We start from the raw sequence: 20,350 nt of genomic DNA, 5'->3' as shown, positions 1-20,350 counted from the left end.
TACAGATGGCATAAAGTACTAATTAACAATCAACATACATCTGCTCCCCATTATGCAAAGGCCACAGGCGGAAAGGAACGCCTCGTTCTTTAGCCAGTCCGGATGAGGGACCCAGGCCTTGGGGACAATGACTTCTGTCCCATCATCCAAAGGCAAGAAGGTCTTTTTGAAGAGACCCGTCTCCATGATTTATGTCCAAGCATCTTCCAGCACTCTAGGAAGGGAGCATTTCTTTCCAAGGAGAGCTGGGTGTGTATTGTAGCGACACAGCCGGTGGATTAGTTGCATCGATGGGGAATAAACCATGTAAAACTTGCTCTTCCAACTACTCCATTTTGACGGCTTGTCAAGCGTCATCATGTATTCCGTATGCGTGGTCAATGTATACCACGCATTCCAGCCGCCTGGGGCACAGCTAAGGTAGTGCATATGTGCAAACGCCTCCCAGTTGGGCGTTATGTTCTGCATCTCGCAGGCGGCTATATATTCTAGTATATTCACCCAAGAGTTGGGTGTTAGCTGCCAAACGCCAAGGTCGTAACCCCTTAGAATGGATTTTATTGTATAATGGAGGGGGAACCAGAGGTCGGCTTTGAACGCCGCCTCATAGCAGTCGAAATAATCATCGGCATGATCAAGGTCGTCATCCCAGACGAAGGTTGCCTCTACAGGTGGCACCACAATCTCTCATCATACCCCAACCGGGCGCTTTTAAAAAAATGAGGGTAAGGTGGCATTTAGAGTGACCACATCCCGGGCGGTCATGTGCGCCTCTGTTGGATTGTTAATAGAGGGCCATTTATATGCCTCCTCATCCTCTTGGGGGGGCATCCGGTTCCATAGTAGACTCAGTAGAGTCTGATTGCTAGACGGTCTCTTCACCGCCTGTATCCTCGAAATCGTCCAAGATATCATCTTCGGGCGTGCTAGGTACGTCCGGCTGGTCATAAGCTATAAATTCAGTCGGAGCTTTGGCTGAGCCATCTGACTGATATTCGGGGTCTACAGCCGTCAGTCTCGTCCGAGCCATTCTGTCCTGCACATGAACAGAGACGGTCGGATTCGCAGAAGAGTAAGGGTGGTCCAAACACCCCCAGACGGCATCCCCGGTCCTAGACTCAGCCGTATCCGGTGACCGACTGACAATTGTTGGGTAAATCCATTATTCTTTACAAGCTATACAATCAGAAAAACTCAAAAAAGTTGAAAGGGGTAAAGACGGTACCTTGGAGATGCTTTGAGTGAAGGGAAAGTAGGCTATCCGGATCAGCATCCAAAAATGTTTTTGTTGCTTTCTAGATACACAGACGGAAGTCCGGATGTATCCTCTTGAAGCGCAACTGAAAATTGGAGAAGAAACCCAGACGGTTGCCCGGATGTACCCTCTTCAAAGAGCAACTGAATTGTTGAAGCAACCCAACCGTTTCTCTGAAATCTTGCTTGATGATACCCCAGACGGTAGACCGGATGAGGGTATATTAAGAGCAAAGGGAAGGAATTTGAGTATGGTCAGACGGTGACCGGATGAGTGAGGAAGAGGAAGACGGTTCTGAATAAAGTAGCAGCAGGTATCAGAGAGCTCTCTCAGAAAATTCTCTCAACAAAAGTTTGCAAAGTGTGAAAATGAGAGGAGGGGGGTCTCTACTTATAGAGAACCCCAAAAGGCGAACCGTCATCTTCCCAATTTGAATTCAAAATTTGAATTCTGAAGAAGAAAAAAGAGAGAGAGAGAAAGAGAGAGAGAGAGAGAGAGAGAGAGAGAGAGAGAGAGAGAGAGAGAGAGAGAGAGAGAGAGAGAGAGAGAAGGAGACGTCACCTTCTCAGAGCATGACACCTGTCACAGGTGCCACATGGCAAGCCAGGTCACACCTGTGAGGGGCAAATGTTTAGGGTAAAAATATTCCTGTACACGTGGTCCAATCACGTGCTGACACGTGTCAGCATCAGAGGGGTTTTGAGAGAACCAATCCTCTGGCGACACGTGGCACTCTAGCATATGAAAGGGGAATTGATCCCCTCTCACTATAAATAGAGGAAAATCCTCACAAATTACACATTCATAAATATACACACAAAAACCCGAGCAATATTAATTGCGGAATTCTCTCGGAATCCGAGAGAAAAAACATTTACATTCCGCACTTCAATACATCCGGGAACGTTCTAACTTGATCATCGGAGGCGAAACTCCACCCAACCGGAGTTTCCGTGGTTTTGCAGGTACAGATGGTCGACGGACATTCTAGGAATCGTAACTCTCCCGAGGGATTCCCAAAAACCCTGAAACACTTACTACGTACATTGTCTAGCACATCAATTACAATTAGCTCTTATTGATGCAACAAGGGAAATAGTTGAGGTTCATGATTTTTGTGAAGATTTAATTTTTATTGTTAACATTGTTGGCTCTTCTTTTAGGCATCATGATGAGTTACAAGCTAGCCAAGCTGAATTGGAGAATTAATTGAGACCGAGGAGGTTAAAACATGGAAATGATTGGCCAAATTAGCACGTTGCAACATCCTAGGGATATTAGATGAAGCTCTCATTATAATTCAATTTATAGTTTGTTAAAAATGTTCAATATCATGCATCTCGTTCAGTCCTTGAAATAACATCCATTGATTATCGGGTGTCATATTCTCAACGCGACGATGCTACACCTGCACTAAAAAGGTTGGTAGTATTTGATTTCGTACTTATTTTACATTTTATGGGATATACAGATGGTCTTTTTCGAGTTGTGCAGCATAAATCACAAGACATTTTAAATGCTATGCATTTAATTGTTGGTATAAAATCCTTGATTCAAAATTTAAGATGAGATAATGGTTGGGAATCTCTTTTACAAAAAGTACAACCATTCTGCATTAAACATGGTACTCAGGTACTAGATATGCAAGTTATTTATTCTGATATAATTCGATCTCATCGCAACAAAGACGCCATAAAGTGGAACATCATTATCGGGTGGATGTATCACAAGAGCTAAATAGTCGCTTCAGTGAACGAACATCTGAGCTACTTACTTTAAGTGCATCTTTGAGTCTGTTGAGGTAAATATTGTTCTTTACCAACAAGTTAATTACTCTATCTTGTTCCAGAGAATTAGAAGGCTTCCCCTCGAGTTACCAGTTTCAAAGATTGATAACCTTGCTAACGTAAAAACAAAACAATAACGAAGATTTCCCAAAAGAAGAAAAACAAGTTAGATTGCTCAAAGAAACGAGTAGATAAACATATGACAAAAGATACAAATGCATTCCATTAATTAAAGGATAGAGTCAGGTCTGCAATTGTATAAGTTGAAGGAGAGGTTACTTCCATGATCACACAATTGGAAAAGAAGAACGATCTTCAATACATGCTACGAGATAAACTACACTGTCGCTTGGCTACTAAGCCAAGGGAAACTACAAAAGCTAAGAAAAAAGCTTAAAAGAAATGAAATGCTTGTTATTGATTGATTTACTGATGTCTTCTTTCGATCCTTTCACCTCTATTTATAGGCAAAATAGAGCGGTTATGGCTAACTCCCATAATTGTTGTATGGTTATGCTTCTTGGCGCCAACACTTCTTTGAAAATTAAAATCATCCATTATCCTCCTAATCCATCCTATATGTTATTCGGCCTCTACGCGATACCAGCCCAGTTGTTGCTATGTTCGATCAAATCAGCTCAAAGACCTTTTATTAACTCTAAAAACCTCATAACTCGGTCAAAATCAAGAAAGTCAAGAAAGTCAAAGTCCAAAATCTGATTTTTGGGTGTAACAGAGTCCTTTTAATGGATATAAACTTTTTAATGTGGAAAAAAAATTTGTCTCCTTGTAAAGAATTACTATCCTAAGGACTTTTCAGAGTACGAAAAATCACATTTGAAGTATCAACTTGAACAATTTTATTGTGATGTTCCTAATTAAGCACCCGAATATGAAGAACTTGAGTACCATTACTAATTTGTGTAGAAGTTTCGGTTGTTTATCCAATAGTTGATGGATTGATTCGACTTATTTTGACCCTTCCTCTTAGCACACCAACTACAGAAAAAGTTTTCTAGGCAATGAAAATTGTGTAAACTATCTTAAAAATAAGATGGAAAATGATATTTTTTTTTCGATTACTTGCTAGTGTACATTGAGAAGAAGATTGCTGGAAAATTTGAAATAACGTCAATCATAGATGACTTTTATTCTGTGAAACCTAGAAGAGCTCATATTAAGTGGTTAGTATTTTTTTGTACTTCAAATTTTTACAAACCTTAATGGTTGATGTTGATTATTTATTTTATTTTATTTTTTTTATTTTTACAAATTACATATGCATTCATAACTTATTGAGGTATTATGTTTTACTTTATCGATTAGGCCACCCGTAGAAAATATTATGCTTACGCCACTGGTTGAAGAGTTGATGTCTTGACTTCAGCTCAATAAATCATCAGTCACTGTGGGGCTTATGGCTGTAAGGAACAACAAAATATTTAGGGGTGACTTGACTATACCCACATTTCCATAAAATCACTTATCACAATAAGCTTGGATCAACACCAACCGTATTTGACAAGGATCGCAGCACATTGAAATGTTTAAAACCTCTTGAAATGGATTCATATTATCCTCCAAGATTTTTCAAAGCGATTCACAAATCTCAATAACAGAGCCGTCTTAATCATTTTGGGCCCAATTCTACACTTAGTAATTGGGGCCTAATAAAAATAAATTGTTTTTAAGGAAATTATCTCAATATATTATCATAACAACAATTTTAGACAAAACTCAAATGCTCAAACTACTTCTGAATTATAAATAATTTAAGGAATTTGGGAGCAATTTACGAAATACGGAGTTGAAGAATCTAGAAAATTGATTTTCCGTAAATGGAGGAAGATGGTTGTTAGTTTCATTACGTGTGAGAATAAAAGAGACAACCAACTTTTTAAATTTATTTCAGAGTTGGGCTTTGTATAAATGAGCCCTTAAAATTCCAGGCTCCGTGCTAAGGGTCTATTTGCACAGGCACTTAGCCGGCCCTTCTCAATAAAAGTCCTTTGACAAGGCAAGGGGACCGTGTTAGTAGATGAAAATGCTCAACTAGAACGAGAATGTTATAGTTCTTCATAGATCAAGATCACTAATCAGAAACAATTTTAGGAGCTTCCTTTGGCCTTGCAAATTCTACAACTGGGACTAAAAGCTAATCTGCTTATTTGGTCTCAAGTGGGTGCTACAAAGAACTAAAGGAGAATGGATTTTGTTACAATTCTAACTGCCTCTAACTGACTAAACCCATTAGGTACAAATGCTATTAGATGGGGGTACCATTGATATTTTCCCTTATAAACATTAACTGAAATCAAGATTACAGACCAATTTGGTACTGCAGACTGACAGTTAACAAGATGGATCAACAGAAGATCCAAGAAGCTCATGGTTAGCAGTTTTTCTTTCATTAAGAAGATTGAAGGGGTTTAATAGGTTTGTTTACATTATTTGATCATATACGTAGTATTCATCTCTAAGCCAAAGGATTTCACTCTGATAGGAATTATGCTTCCTAATCGATGGAAGACTGCTTTGATTCATTTCAATGCACCATTGTGTCCAATTTGATTTCTAATATCCTCAGATTGTAAGAACACATATCAGATAACTGAGAGAGAGAGAGAGAGAGAGAGAGAGATTGATGACAATACGAAGTTGAGCAGGGTGATGACAATACGAAGTTGAGCAGGGTAATTTTCATTCGTTGCACATATAAAATTACACTCTGATAAGCATATACAAAAAGAACCTATTCCCACTCATACAACATCAAGGGCAAAAAAGGGGTACAAGTTACATACAACAGAATGTGAAAATATCAGAAATTGCTTCTGAAACCTATCAGAGTTAGCATTAGAAACATTAATCCACTTTAGCACAGCTTCACTCGCTTTCCCTGGAATTTCTTCTGCTGCCTTAACTCTGCTAGCAGAACATCCTGTGATTGCACAGGTGTTAAAAATCTAACACAGACATAAATGATAATCTCCATCAACAGCAAGCTGAACCCAACAGTGTATATTGTACATGATTAATCATGATACTCATTTTTCAAAGCTAAACTTAGAGTAATTAACAACAGAAGTACATATGCACTGATAAGGTGAAAATTAAGGGTTCTACAAATTATTCATTAATGCTTACAAACTGCAATGTAGCAATTATTTGAGGAAGAATCCAGAGGATCAGTATAAGTGACAAAGTGTACCAAATATTATCACTAAAGTGACAGATGATAAATCAAACAATGCAGAGCGTAGTAAAAAATTGAGTATGAAAAAAGCCATACAGCGTCAACTTCATACAATAAAAGCATACCAAGCCGAAACATTTTTAGTACTTGTAACCTCTAATTGCAAAGATATGGGACACATATGCTGTTCATGATCAGCGGTGAAGTAGTGTCATTAAAATTAAGTCCCAGAAAAAAAAAAAAAAAATTTAACCCAATGGCAATAAGACTTAAAAGTGAAGCCATTTAATCTATTTATTTCACAAAATGATAAATGGATACTCTTGTTCTGAAACCATAATGCTTACATACGTTCATCAAAATTTAACAGGCATTATGTAAGAATTACACAAGAACCAATGAAAAGTTAATGTATCAAGGTAAAAGATTTAGAGGATTCAATTGCAGAAAATACGGATCAAATCACTATTTCTACCTTAACGTTTTGAAAATTGAGGAGCTTTGCGAGCCTTCTTGAGACCGGGTTTCTTCCTCTCCACTACCCTGGAATCTCTAGTCAAAAGGCCTTCTTGCTTGAGAGGAGCTCTATGACTTGCACTGACCTTCAGCAATGCCCTGGCAACACCAAGGGATATGGCCTGTGCTTGACCGGAAAGCCCACCGCCATGAGCTTTGACAAAGACATCATAGTTTGTTTCATAACCCAGCGTAGCCAACGGGGTTTTCACATATTGGAGCCAAAGAGGGTTTCCTTGAAGATATTCCTGCACAGAGATTAAAAAGAAAATAGTAATCACTGCTCCACCTTAGAAACCTATTTTCCAAACAAGAATAGAACATAATTTACACATTACAATGAAAGGGTATTTGCAAAATGGGACAAATTGTTCTGACATCACTCATTCTTCTATTCTCTATCCCTGTATCCAACTGGAGAAGCAAATGTCAATGATAGATTAACACTTTGTTTGGATTGAAGGAAATGAAGGGAAAGGAAGGGAAGGGAAATAGAAGGATAGAGTATCTTTCATTTGAATAACAAATGTGGGAGGAAGGGAATTGGAGGGGAGAGAAATGGAGGGATTTCGAAATTGATCTCTCCAACAATGTGAGAGATTTAGAGGAAAAACACATCATTCTTCCTTCCCCTCCCTTCCCTTCCCTCCTCTTCCCCTCCCTCCCCTTCTTTTCTTTCCCCTTTCTTTATCCAAACACAGTGTAAGTGATTGGCCCCATTTTTTTTTTTGCTTGATAGTTGCTCTGTAAGCATTAAGCACAAATAACTTATAAGCAAGATCAAATAGGAAGAATAGATAGTGACCATGACTAAATTGCTGGGGAAGACATCTACTTTCAGTTATACTATGTTCCTCAATTTCAGCACTTCTATTTGAGGTAATTACGAATACATAGTCTTACAATGGAAGCTTTGTTCTAGACTTGCTTTTATCACGTCTTTAACGCACTAATAGGCATCATGAGTAATTTTTCTCTAAAGTAACCACTTGTGAATTTCAAACAGAATGTGAGGCATGGAGAAATCGTTAAAATTATAAATTAGTCAAAAACCTACAGGTTTTGACTAAATTGAATGCAGTATTATACTAAATTTCAACTAGTAATATATTGGCGAATGCTCAATTGGGACAAGCTGACAAGCCCGATAAATGAATCGAAGGAGTCAGGTAATTGAGCTAATTTTAGAGCATTTTTACTAGATTTGGAACTCAGTTTCATTACCACCCTACCGTGTCCATCCAAGCAAGTTTTTTGAAGAATGACAATGAACCAGCCAAAGGGAAGGTGCACTATAAGTATTGGCATCACAACCCAGTTAGTGGTAGCTTGAAGAGGAAGGCAAGAAAGTAAGAAGACGGAGAAGGGAAAGGAAACAGGTTGTTATAAATAGAAAAGAGTAGAAAGAGAGAGATTATGAGACAATTCATTGGGAATTAATATAAGCTATTTTTATATAGCTATGGAAGAGGATTAAGCCTCTCAGAAGATTGTAATTCTATCTTATTCTGTGATCAAATTTATCAACCACAATCATTATTTTCTTCCCTTAGTTTTTTAATCACAAGTTTAAGTTCATAGCAGAAAGTTTCAGGTAACAACATCATCATTGAGGTTGAAAACTTCATTTAAAGCTACTTAGGATGGAGTAAGCTAGAAGCAACTAATATGATCTGCACAGGCTCAATCAAGGATGCTCTTCTGAAAGGTTCATCTCTATGTAAATTAAAGGACAATCTGAAGGAGTTATAGTGTCAATACACAAGTACGAAGCTCATGACCACACCAATCATTTAGGCTATACAAGCAAGACAAAAGCAGTAATATGGCAAAACAGGACCCTTGCTGTTTGAGCCTAAGAACAAATTCCGAGTAATTTGAAAGTTATAGCAGCAGAATCAACAGTCACACAGAAGAATCAGGATTGTGGGTTATCTGGTGACGATATAATTCTATTCAATTTGGGGAGAGTACAAAAGGATTTATACCACTTTAGAGTTTCACAAGCAGCCGCACACTTTACCCTGATACAGTTGAGCATGATTATGACTTCAAAATTAATTAGGGGTTAATTAATCTACTTATCTCTCATTTACTATTCATAAACCTGGAAAGTCCATACTGAAAATATGTGCGTTTCTTGGTTCAGATTTGTGCTGATCTACATTGCTTTCAGCTCATAGAATTGATGTTTCCAAGTCTATTGCACATAGCCACATAGTAATGCCTCAACAGACAACATATAATTCCATTTATAGACCTTGCTTGTTTTTTTTGTAATTGCAGAAATATCATTATACAAAAGACCAAAAAACTATAAACAACTTCAAACTTTTCTTTTCCAATCATGATAGACCGGTCCATTTTCATACCATAACAAATCCTAAATTTGTTTCAAGATGGCATAAGATCCTCAAAATAATTAGAAACTTTCTTCGAATTAAACCAAAAAATCTATTAGACGATGTGATGGCTTCTGTAGCTTAAAAGTTCTGCTCTTTTACCATTCCTCTATGTACATGATAAACTCCAACTCTTATTCTATTTTCACAAGGTCATTTAAGAATTTGAACTTTCGACTTTACCCAATGCAAATACAACAAAGTATTCATGTCCATGCATCAATTGCTAAGGCAGAATTGCTTCAAAGCCTACAACATATTGGGTATATATGCATCCACTGCACAAGTAACTACACTTGTTGCCTTGTCGGTGTTGTCACCCTCACATCATAATCATATTGTTACTAACATCTTTGTCACCCTCACACCATAAGTATATTGATACTAACATTGTTGTCAGCTTGTCATCTTCCTGCTAGCATAAATCCGAATGCCAAACCTTGCTTTTCATTCCATCATTGTGTTACGCTTCTTTGGTGATAAGAAAGCTTACATAAGAACTGTAATTTGTAGCAGTTTTCTTCTAATAATAAGACATAAAGCTTTGTAGTTCTAAACAAAAATAAAATAAAAATCATTAACCCTAAATCTAATCAGAGATTTGCTAATTAGAACAACTACTTTTCGGCCTGTGCATTGTAGGGGCTGTTAAAACATTGTTTTATGGGAAAATGAATAGATTAAGAAGAATAAGAAGAGGTGAACTATGAAATACACACTTAAGAGAAGTTTAGTCAGAAGGGATATGAAACTACATTGCCTATGTATATTAAATGATAAAGTTAAATACGTATTATTTTTTACAAGTTAAGAGACACACGCTACGCGTGTACAATATAAGAAATTTATTCAGAAATCAAAACAATTACCTATGCAAACTACCCATATACAGAAGTCGGTCAAACTGAACAAACAAAAAAAAAAAGGTATAATGACGTATGTAATACTTATACTTATTTCCGGGCACAATTTTATGAACATTAATCATACTCATACAATATTTGATACAAAAAATGTAGTCTGTATGGTTCTTCACACCTAAAAACCCATATTAGCAAAAACATGGGTAACATGCTTCAAAAAAAAAAAAAAAAAAAAGGGCATACTACTACTCCATAAAATACAACAGTACAACCGGAATTCAAATTCAATTTCTACCAAAGGAGAACTTCATTTATTAAACTTAAACAGAAGTACAAAACACAAAAATTACACGTTTAAAAAAAAAAAAAAAAAAAAAAAAAAACCGAAAATTTTAAACATGTAAAGGAACATGACCCGAAATCAGGGGTGACAGAACAGGTGGAGAAAGAATAGAGGACTCACAAAATAAAATCAATTGATACTGGCTTTTGAAGAGCAAGTGTCAATTGTCAAACTACCCACAAATTCAGATTTTTTTTCATAAGGAAGAATTCAGAGGAATTCTTTATTATCCAACATATACAGGTTGAATTGGTGTATTAATTTATCTTAGGGAGAATTTGACAATGGGTATATATAGATGGTTTTAACTCTTTTGCAATGCTGCTCTCTCCATCTTCTCTCTTTCATGAGTCTTGTGCATGTTTTTGAAATTACGTGTGATAGTTGATGATATGGAGATGATTGGCTAAATTTTTAGTTACCCCATTGTTTGGGATTCAGGAATAAACGGTTACGGAGAGCACCCTATTTTTTAGGCTAATTTATAAAAAAAAAAAAAAAAAAAAAAAAAAAAAAAAAAAAAAGTAGTTAAGGGGAAATTTTGAGTGGGAACAGTTGTGGTATACTGTAGTGGTGTGTAACTGGTAAATATAGATGAAATTTTTCCGTTAAAAAAAAAAATTTAATGTAGTTTTGAAGTTTAAGAAGGGTAATTTTGCAAATTGAGAAGGGTATTTTGGGAAAAGACTAATTTATTAACCAAGAAGGTCTTTCTCTTTATATATTACTATAGATTTTATTTTTTGAAAAAAATTGTTTGAATAGAAGAAGAGGTAAGGTGACATGTGACATAAGTGATTGTGATTTAAGAGGTATAGATAGCATAATCTTAGCTAGGCTTCGACTCACCACAATCCTCTTTATTTAACTTTTGTAATAATCATACTCCTCTTTTATCTTAATCTAAATTGGCATTTCAATTCCACAAACGAAATTGCTTCCCATCAACAACCAACACATCAAATAGTAGCACTCCCTGGTATGCACATGTCCATTACAAATTTACGAACCTGATAGGGGATTGGACTACTCAAACGTGGTCATTTGGTTAAATTCACTGAGGACATCGCACCTTTAACTAAAAACAGAACTGTAAATAACACTATAACAGTTTGGTCAAATGTGTTGACGACTACCATATCAAGTAAAACCACCCACACGAAGTTCATTGTAAATAATGGTATTATTTTAACAACAACCTCTGATTCGAACATCCCATAAGAGCATCTTTAATGGTTAGCTTGACCATTGGATCTAAAATATAGAATTAGCTTGCCTAAGCTAATCATCTTGAGAAAAATTGCCAAAAGAATGAAATTTCTTTTTATTGGGTCAATTAGTTAGCTAGTAGCTAACCATTGGGGCACAAACTAGCCATAAAGGGCTTAGCTTAAAATCTTACATCGCATGACAACCTAATTTAACAATTAGCTTAGCATTAAAGATGCTCTAAAGTATTTTTATCATCCAAACAACTTCAAAGTCTTCCAATTCCCAAACACTCCCACTTCATACTTCCAAGCAATTTATACTACTATGAACCAAAACAACACAAAGTTATACTAATATGAATGAACATTCAAATTCGGCATTACTAAACATTTCTATTAAGGATAAATTTGAGAATCATGAATCATTTGCATTCAAATTTGCACCCACAATTACACCCTCAATCTACTCGATTAAGACAACTAGGCGCAAAGTTACAACGTTCCGAAGGACCCGAAGGAAATAAGGGCTAATTGGAGAGTTTTATGACGGTAAAGATTGCAGCAATCAACATTAACCTTAAAAACTGGAAATTAATTGCGCAAACCAAACATGGAAAGCAAAAACTTGTAAGATACCTTAGCATCACGGTAATTAATAATGAATTTTCCAGTTCCTTCTTGAAGAACAACCCTTGCAATGGCGCACTTTCTTCTTCCAGTACCAATAACAGTCTGCGCCGCGAACCCGCCAGGAAGACGCGACTTCACGAACTTCTCAAGGTCGGCAGTCTCCGCCGCTTCCACCGGCGCAGTGGCGGCTGTTGCGGTGATAACGAGGGGTTTGATGGCCGAAGGGTGGGTCAATGAGAGGGGTTTTGCGCGCGCAATTGGTAAGGTTTGGGATTTAGAAGTGAGGTTGGAGGTGAATGAGAGAGATGCGAAAGATGAAGTGAGGAATGATACTGAGGTCGCCATTGATGGGTAATGGTTGTAATGGAGAAAGCTTGAGTTGTTCAACAATGGAGGAGAGAGAATTCCTCTGGTTAGGAGGGTGGATAACGTTTGTAGCAATTTCTACAAGGATTTGGTTGTCTACTGTCGTATGGATGAAGTATATCTACATCATCTGCGATTCTCCAAATTTACTGTGAGGCTCTTTTACTGTCTTTTATTACCCCAACCCACCTCTAGCCTCCTCTCCTAAAATACGATTAAGCTCTACCGGAATATTATTAATGATATCAAGTTGAGAGTCTTGAATAACTTCGTGGTTAGCCAACCAATCCGCCGCTCAGCGTGGGAAAGCCACACATCTATCATCCTCTTCTAAAATACAATTAAGGTCTACCAGAATATTATTAATGATATCAAGTTGAGAGTCTTGAATGACCCCGCGGTTGGCCAACCAATCCGCCGCTCGTAGTGGCGTCTCCAGGATTTTCAAAGTGTGGGTTCGAAACTTCGGAAATTTGAAATCGTAATTAACAAAGGAATAAAAATATAGTAATTAAATATTCAGTACATAAATAAGTTCAAACTATGAATTACAAGATTACACATAGGAAAATGAAAAAAAAAAAGAAAAAAAAAAAGGACTACAGAAGCATTACAATATCAATATGACAATATCAAATTATCAATGAAATAGAATATCAGAAATAATCAAATAATAAATTAAATAGAAATTATACTATTATACGGCATTACGGCTCAAATACTCAAATATACGGTCACAACTCACAAGCAGTCAAGCAAAACTTCAATTTTTGGAGGATTTTTCCCCAAATCGGCTAATCAAAACCACTGCTCAGTTTTTAATCAGCTAACCATATTTAAAAAATCATTTGGGACTAATAAATTATGAAGACTAATTAAAACTATCGTAATTAAAGATTTACAGTCAATTAGTAAACATATTATAGCATATGAAATCCAGAAGACAGAAAACAAAATAGCATATGAAATTCAACAATGTAACAAAAAAAAATCCCCAAATTGAGAACTTGAGAAGTAAATTAGCAAATTATAACCAATCTTCAGCAATTTACAAAAAATCCCCAATTCGTAATGTATATTAGCATATGAATTTCAAGTATTCAACGATTTAGAAAAAAAAATCCCCAAATTGAGAAGTAAATTACATTAGCCAAAAAAAATCCCCAAATTCACTTACCTAGACGGTTGTGACCTGTGGGTCTGCTCCGCTGCGGGGATGCGAGGTTGCGGCCGTGCTTTGCTGGCTGCTGCGCCGGCGCGCCGCTGCGGACAGCCGGAACTCTAGAAGACGAGAAGAGAAGGAGGAAGAACGGGAAGAGAAGGAGGAAGAAGATAGGGTTTTGCAATTTGGGCGAATGAGGAAGAGGAAAGCTGGGAAGGTAAGCTTCTAACTTTTGAGGAAAACAGGAAACAAAATTAAAAGAAAAAGGTGTGAGTTATGGGTTTTGAACCCACAAACTCTTGTGTGATGGGAGGTAAAAATAACCACTGGGCTACAGTTTTACTTATTGCCATATAATACACAAATATTCTATTTAAACCTATTTTATTTTTATTTATTTTTTTTAAAAAAAAGTTTTTAATTTTTTTCAAAAAATCAGTGGGTTCAATGAACCCACATTGGCTCCGCCCATGACCGCTCGATTCCCTTCTCTAAACACATGCGCTATCTTCGTGGACCAACTTGAGTGTTCTAATAATTGCTTGCAATATCGAATGTCATGAACATTCTCTCCTCTCGGAACTTCTTGCTTCAACAAGGCTTGTACACACGCAAGATTATCCATTTGCACCTCCAACTTCTCTATTTGCAAGTTCTTCGCCAGCTCCAAGCCTCGAGTTAAGGCCGTAACTTCAGCCCTGAATGCAGAACAATACCCAAAATTGCTCGAAAAAGCTAAAACAAATTGACCCGAATAATCACGGATAATTGCTCCACCACCTGCTGGCCCTGAACACCCTTTAGCAGCACCATCACAATTCAATGTGTACCAACCAAAGTCAAGGGGCTGCCACGCTATATGGACTTCATTTTTTCTCTTTTTGATCATATCTTCATCCTGCAATACGCTTTGCAAAGCCCTTATAGCTTCCTCATATCTGATTTGGAGGAAGGCGGCAAAATCAAGAGGCAATTCATCTCACACATAGCAATTTTGCCATCTCCAAATCCACCACACTGTCAACCCAAATAAGTGACCCAACTCACCTCGTCTTCATGGTCCGGATCTATCCTTCATGTTTTTTGTAATCCACTCCTTTATATCGCCTTGGTAAAATTGATTAACAATTGAAGGAGTTAAAGTCTTTCGCCACACAACCTTGGCCGCTGGACAGTCACGAAGAATATGAAGAGTGCTCTCATCATGAGCTCCACAAATAAAGCACGTAGGATCATCAATCATCTTGCGTTTAAATCTGTTGAGGTTGCCTAGAATTCGATCATGACACGCAAGCCATAAGAAGGCTTAGATCCTCTGCTAAATTGGTGCTTTCCAATTAGCATTCCAACACTCTTCATCTAGCACTTCAGTCTCATGCCTCATAATTCAAACGCAAGAACAAATTGAAAATTTACCCTTATCTCCATTTTTCCAGTACAATAAATCCCCTATAGATGGATCAATTCGCAATTCATGATTTTGGATAAATTTCAATGTATCCAAATCAAGGAAAGGCGAGAAAACATTCCACCTCCATCCCTCATCTTCCTCCCATATCTCACCAACCGTGGCCCTTGCTAGTTCTTCCATGATTGGTTGGATGGCCAAGTCGCTTAGTGGTTTATCAGAACACCACTTGTGGTCCCAAAATAGTGTCCTTTTCCCCGTTGCCTACAGCTGTCCTCGCTCACACCTTCACCAAGGGTCTTGGCATTCTCCGTTATGTCGCTTCATACATTCGACATCCCAGCTTTGGGCTCGAACATGTCAAGGTCACAGCGGCCTTTGTAGTATTTAGCTTGAAGAACTCTAGCCCAAAGTGCATTAAAATCCGCCAACATTCGCCATCCCAACTTGGTCAAGAAAGCCGCATTAGCTTTCTTGGCAGAGACTTTACGAATTCCCCCTTGTTCCACTGGATTTTGAAATTTTTCCCAAGAGAGTAAGTGCACCTTATGTTGCTCATCACTACCACCCCATATAAATTGCCTCATTTTCTTATCAATTTGATCACAAATCCCTCGAGGAATTTTAGCCGTTTGCATCGAATACATTGCCATGGTGGATAAAGTTAATTTTGCAAGAGTCATTCTCCCAGCCAAAGACAAATATTTCGACTCCCCCCCCCCCCCCGCAAGCCTACGGTCAATCTTTTCGCAAAGATGACTATATGTTTCTTTTGTGATACGGCTAGTCAAAGTCGGCATCCCCAAGTACACTCCCAAGTCATCAATTTTCTCCATCTTGAGAGCCGAATTGATCAGATTTTGTGCACTTTCGTCCATATTGTTGGAGAAATAAACCCTTGATTTAGCCAAACTCACTTTTTGACCCGAGGCATGACAAAATCGGTCTAAGCAATTGTGAACAACTTCTGCTTGTTCTACACTCGCCTCCGCAAACAATATTATGTCGTCCGCAAAGAAAAGATTCAAAAGCATAGGTCCATCTCGACTTGCTCGTATCGACTTCCATCTTTTTTGAATTATGGCCTCCTCAATAGCTTGATAAATCTCTCCACACACATGACAAATAATTAGGGTGAAAAAGGGTCCCCTTGGCGAATTCCCCAGCTCGGTTTAAAGCTTTGAGAAGGCTCTCGTTCCATAGAACTTGAAGGGAAGTCGAGGTTATAAACTCCATGATTAATTCAATCATAAAAATAGGCAAGTTCATTTGGACCATTGTATCACGGATGAAAGACCACATAAGCCTATCGTAGACTTTCTCAAAATCTATCTTAATCGCCATGTACCCTTTTGTGCCTTGCTTCCTTCTCATCGTGTGGATCACCTCTTGTACAACGACAATATTATCAGTTATCTATCGACCCAGCCCAAAGCTAGCTTGGGTGTTGGAAAAAAAATGCGAAAGAATTGGCTTCAAACGGTTCACCAAAATTTTTGTAACCACTTTATAAGCCACATTGCACAAGCCTAGAGGGCGAAATTGGAATGCCAACTCCGGGTGTTCAATTTTAGGAATGAGAGCAATGAAAGTGTCATTCAAATGATCCGGCAACCCCTTTCCTTCAAGTATTGGGATGATAGTGTCATAGACTGTTTCCGCCACAATATCCCAAATCTTTTGGTAAAACAAAGCTTTATATCCATCCGGACCCGAAGTTTTAGAGCTCCCATGTCCTTCACTATGTTCTCGATCTCCAGCCGTGAGTAGGGTCTAGTCAAAGCAGCCTAATCTTGCATTGATAATTCTGGGAATATATCTTGCGGCAAATCGATAAGCACAGGTTCCCCCTCCTACTTGAATAATTTCGAAAAATACTTCACAACAAGCTCTTTGATTTCAGTTTTTTCGTACCGCCATTGATCCTCATTCCCTTTCAAGCCGACAACTTTGTTCTTCCATCTTCGTACCACAGTACTCAATTGGAAATAATTCGTGTTGCGGTCTCCATTCTTGATCCAATCCACTCGAGCCTTTTGATACCATAAAATTTCTTCTCTCTCCAATATTTCATCGAGCTCTCTTCGCAATCTATTCTCCAGCTTTATAAGTCCTCTATCCACCTGTACAACCAACTTCTTTTGGATGCCAGCTATACCGTGCAAGAAGAGTTTTCTTTTGTTTGAAGATGTTTCCAAACACATCTTTATTCCATTTTTGTAAGTTTGTAGAGAGTTTGGCCAATGAGTTCATCAATTTGTCTTTGGTATCCCAATTCTGAGCCACAAATTACTTGAATTTCTCATGAACTAGCCAAGTCGCTTGAAATCTGAAGGGTCTATGTAGCGCTTGCATAGGAACAAAACCATTTGGCGATATGAACAAAGGGCTATGATCCGAATGAACGGCTAGCAGATGTTTTATAGTCGCATTGTTAAATCTCAAGGCCCAGTTATCATTACACAAAGCTCTGTATAGCCGAGCACTTTGCCTTGTTTCAATAGTTCTCCCTCTTGCCCAAGTATGCTCCAATCCAGAGAACTCCACTTCCAATAAGTCCATCTCCTCAATCCATTCATTAAAGAGTCTAGACCTTCTATCTGTCTCTCTACAAGATTTATTTCTATCAGGCGGAAATCTTGTGTCATTAAAGTCTCCAGCAAAAAGCCATGGTTTGTTATGAGTGTGTGCAAACCTCTTGAGTTCATCCCACATCTCGTCTCTTAGAAGGGCCCGGACTTGCGTAGATGGCAGAGAAGTACTAAGGAACCGCTCCAATTCGAGAGATCTCCATTGTGATGTGTTGATTGTGCTTTAGGATAGGGCTCAATGTAACTACACTTGTCTTCTAGTAAACCCAAATACCCCCACTAAAGCCTGCTGCATCCACCCTCGAGTGACCATCATAGCCTAGGATTGAAGCAATCTTAATTGCTTGCTCCCCTCCCATGTGAGTTTCCACTAGTGGTACCACATCAGGATGGTTAATTCTAGTCAAATCTTTTAGCATAGTAATAAATTTCTATACCTGCTCCTTGCACATTCCACACCAAACATGAAATTGGTAGAGTGTCCGGATTCAAATAAGGGTTACTATCTTCCATAGAAATTGGTATCGAAGGTAGAGAGGATACATAGGCTTGCCTTATTAGCGTCAAAAGACGTTGGAATTCATTGGGAATTTTCACCGTTACCACCAAGTCCGAGGGGTTCAAAATCGGTGGTAACCATGAATCCATCTAGATCTCCATTACATGCACCATGGAGTGCATTATTGCCAAATATGGCTACTCCATCGGGGTCCCAACACATAACGTTTTCTCTAGTGGAATATTCACCTTCACTGAGCATGGTGTTCGAAACATGTGTAAGGCCTACTAGTTTCTCCTCGATGGCTTTGCTTTGTTTCTCAGACTCGTGTGTTGGCTTAAGGGTAGCTTGATAATTGCTTTTTGTTACACCTTCCAAAGTGGCAACAGTATTTCTTGACCTCCTAGTAATATAGGGATGGTAATACCATATCATATCATATCACTAATATATAAAGCCGGTCTTGCATCTAGACCACGAGATAGCAACACTTGGCATTCTAGTTTTTTGCCAAGTGTCGCGCCATGTAAGCAATAACTTTACATAAATATGCCACATAAGATGTCATGTAAGGATTATTAGATAGATTTGTTTAGTATACAAAAGTTATCTTTTATTTTTCATTTCTTTTTTTTTTTTTAAAAAAAAAAATAAATCCTAAAGGACACTAAATCTCATCCTTTATTTTTAATTTCGACAGGCTTTTAATCTTTTTTTAGTTTTAAATTCCTCTTTTTAAATGATAGATATATATTTAGATAAAATATTAACATCTATCTTGAATATCTAATATTTAATTCTATAAATACACCACATAATTATGATTAATACGAGTATCCAATTAACAATAGAATTCTTCTCCTATACGAATACACCATATAATTATAATTATAAGAGTAGGTATTGGGTGCAGACTATCGCAACGCAAATTATGCGTGTGGCAAGCTTGGTTGATATGTTTCATTTGTTGGCTGACATGTTTTTTGTGTTGGCTGACATTAGTTGACTGATAAGTTTATTTGGTTTGCTGATATTTTTATTTTGTTGGCTTATATGTTTCATTTTGTTGGCTGATATGTTTATTATATTGGTTTATATGTTTTATTTTTGTTGGCTAATATGTTTATTTTGTTGGCTTATACGTTGCTTTTGTTTGTTGATTTTATCCTTTTGTTGGCTTATATGTTTCATTTTGTTAGCTTATATGTTTCATTTTGTTGGCTGATATGTTCATTTTGTTGGCTTATATGGTCCAACTAATATGTATTTTTTGTTGGTTATATGTTCCTTTTGTTGGCTGTTATGTTTCATTTGTTGGCTGATATATTCTTTTTTTTTTTTTTTGCTAATAAGTTCCTTTTATTGGCTGATACATTTTTATTAATGTCGGATGTGTTCCTAATGTTGACTGATATCAAACATCAATTGACTAATATATTCTTGTAATTGGCTGATATTGGTATTTTATTGGCTGATCCACATAATTAACCATTTCATCCAACAAAATATCAGATGTAATATAATCCAACAAGTATGCGTTTTGGTACTCAACAAAGGGCATCTCTTCATCTTCATTTCATCACTCATCACTCACTGTAAAAACTCACTCAATAAACCCTCCGCCACTTTTCCATCATCTCTTCACACACTCTCTACCTTTGTCTCCACCACCTACCATCCATACATCAATGGCGGTTGCACCAGCAAACCCCTAACCCTCGGCTCTCAACCTATGGTTTCTCGGCTTTTCGTTTTCTACCAAAGCTTCTAGGTCACTCAAATCATCAGCTCCCGCTCTTCGTAGTGGTGCTGGTTTCCACGCCTTTGATTAACTCATCGCCTGCCACCACCTTTGATGTTGAGAGCCGCGACCTGCGACTTGCGACCTGCACCTCCCCTACGAACTCCATCCTGCGATTGCGAACTCTCACCTGCAATTGCAAACTTTCACCCCTGTAATTGTGACCTCCACCCCTATAATTGCGACCTGCAACCTGCAATAGCAGCCTTAAATTCAATCGCACCACTAAATCAGCAAATCTCATCGCCAAATCGCAAAATCGTTGCTTCACATCTGAATTGAAACCCTAGAATACGATAATCGGAGGAATTTTTTCAGGC

General features: G+C 37.7%; 2 protein-coding genes across 3 annotated transcripts; both read right to left on the bottom strand.

The window, feature by feature from the left end:
- Positions 1 to 5,700: 5,700 nt before the first annotated feature.
- Positions 5,701 to 12,680, bottom strand: LOC110686397 (30S ribosomal protein S9, chloroplastic-like). 2 transcript variants are annotated; one of them, XM_021863006.1, is made up of 3 exons: positions 12,210 to 12,678; positions 6,714 to 7,002; positions 5,701 to 5,983 (listed from the first exon to the last, which is right to left on the bottom strand). In XM_021863006.1, the coding sequence occupies exons 1-2, from the start codon at positions 12,546 to 12,548 to the stop codon at positions 6,715 to 6,717; spliced, it is 627 nt and encodes a 208-aa protein (XP_021718698.1). In that variant the 5' UTR covers positions 12,549 to 12,678; the 3' UTR covers positions 5,701 to 5,983; position 6,714. The 2 variants fall into 2 exon arrangements, with proteins under 2 accessions (XP_021718698.1, XP_021718699.1); XM_021863007.1 differs by lacking the exon at positions 5,701 to 5,983 and having other exon boundaries at positions 6,508 to 7,002; positions 12,210 to 12,680.
- Positions 12,681 to 17,428: 4,748 nt separating this feature from the next.
- On the bottom strand, positions 17,429 to 17,854 carry LOC110686485. The gene has a single exon (XM_021863110.1). It carries the CDS (start codon positions 17,852 to 17,854, stop codon positions 17,429 to 17,431), a length of 426 nt encoding a protein of 141 aa, XP_021718802.1.
- Between the last annotated feature and the right edge of the window lie 2,496 nt (positions 17,855 to 20,350).

The sequence above is a fragment of the Chenopodium quinoa genome, unplaced genomic scaffold, assembly GCF_001683475.1.
Source record: "Chenopodium quinoa cultivar QQ74 unplaced genomic scaffold, ASM168347v1, whole genome shotgun sequence".
Classification (NCBI taxonomy): domain Eukaryota; kingdom Viridiplantae; phylum Streptophyta; class Magnoliopsida; order Caryophyllales; family Amaranthaceae; genus Chenopodium; species Chenopodium quinoa.
Note: the sequence above shows the minus strand (reverse complement) of the source record. Positions and strands in the feature narration are given on the sequence as shown.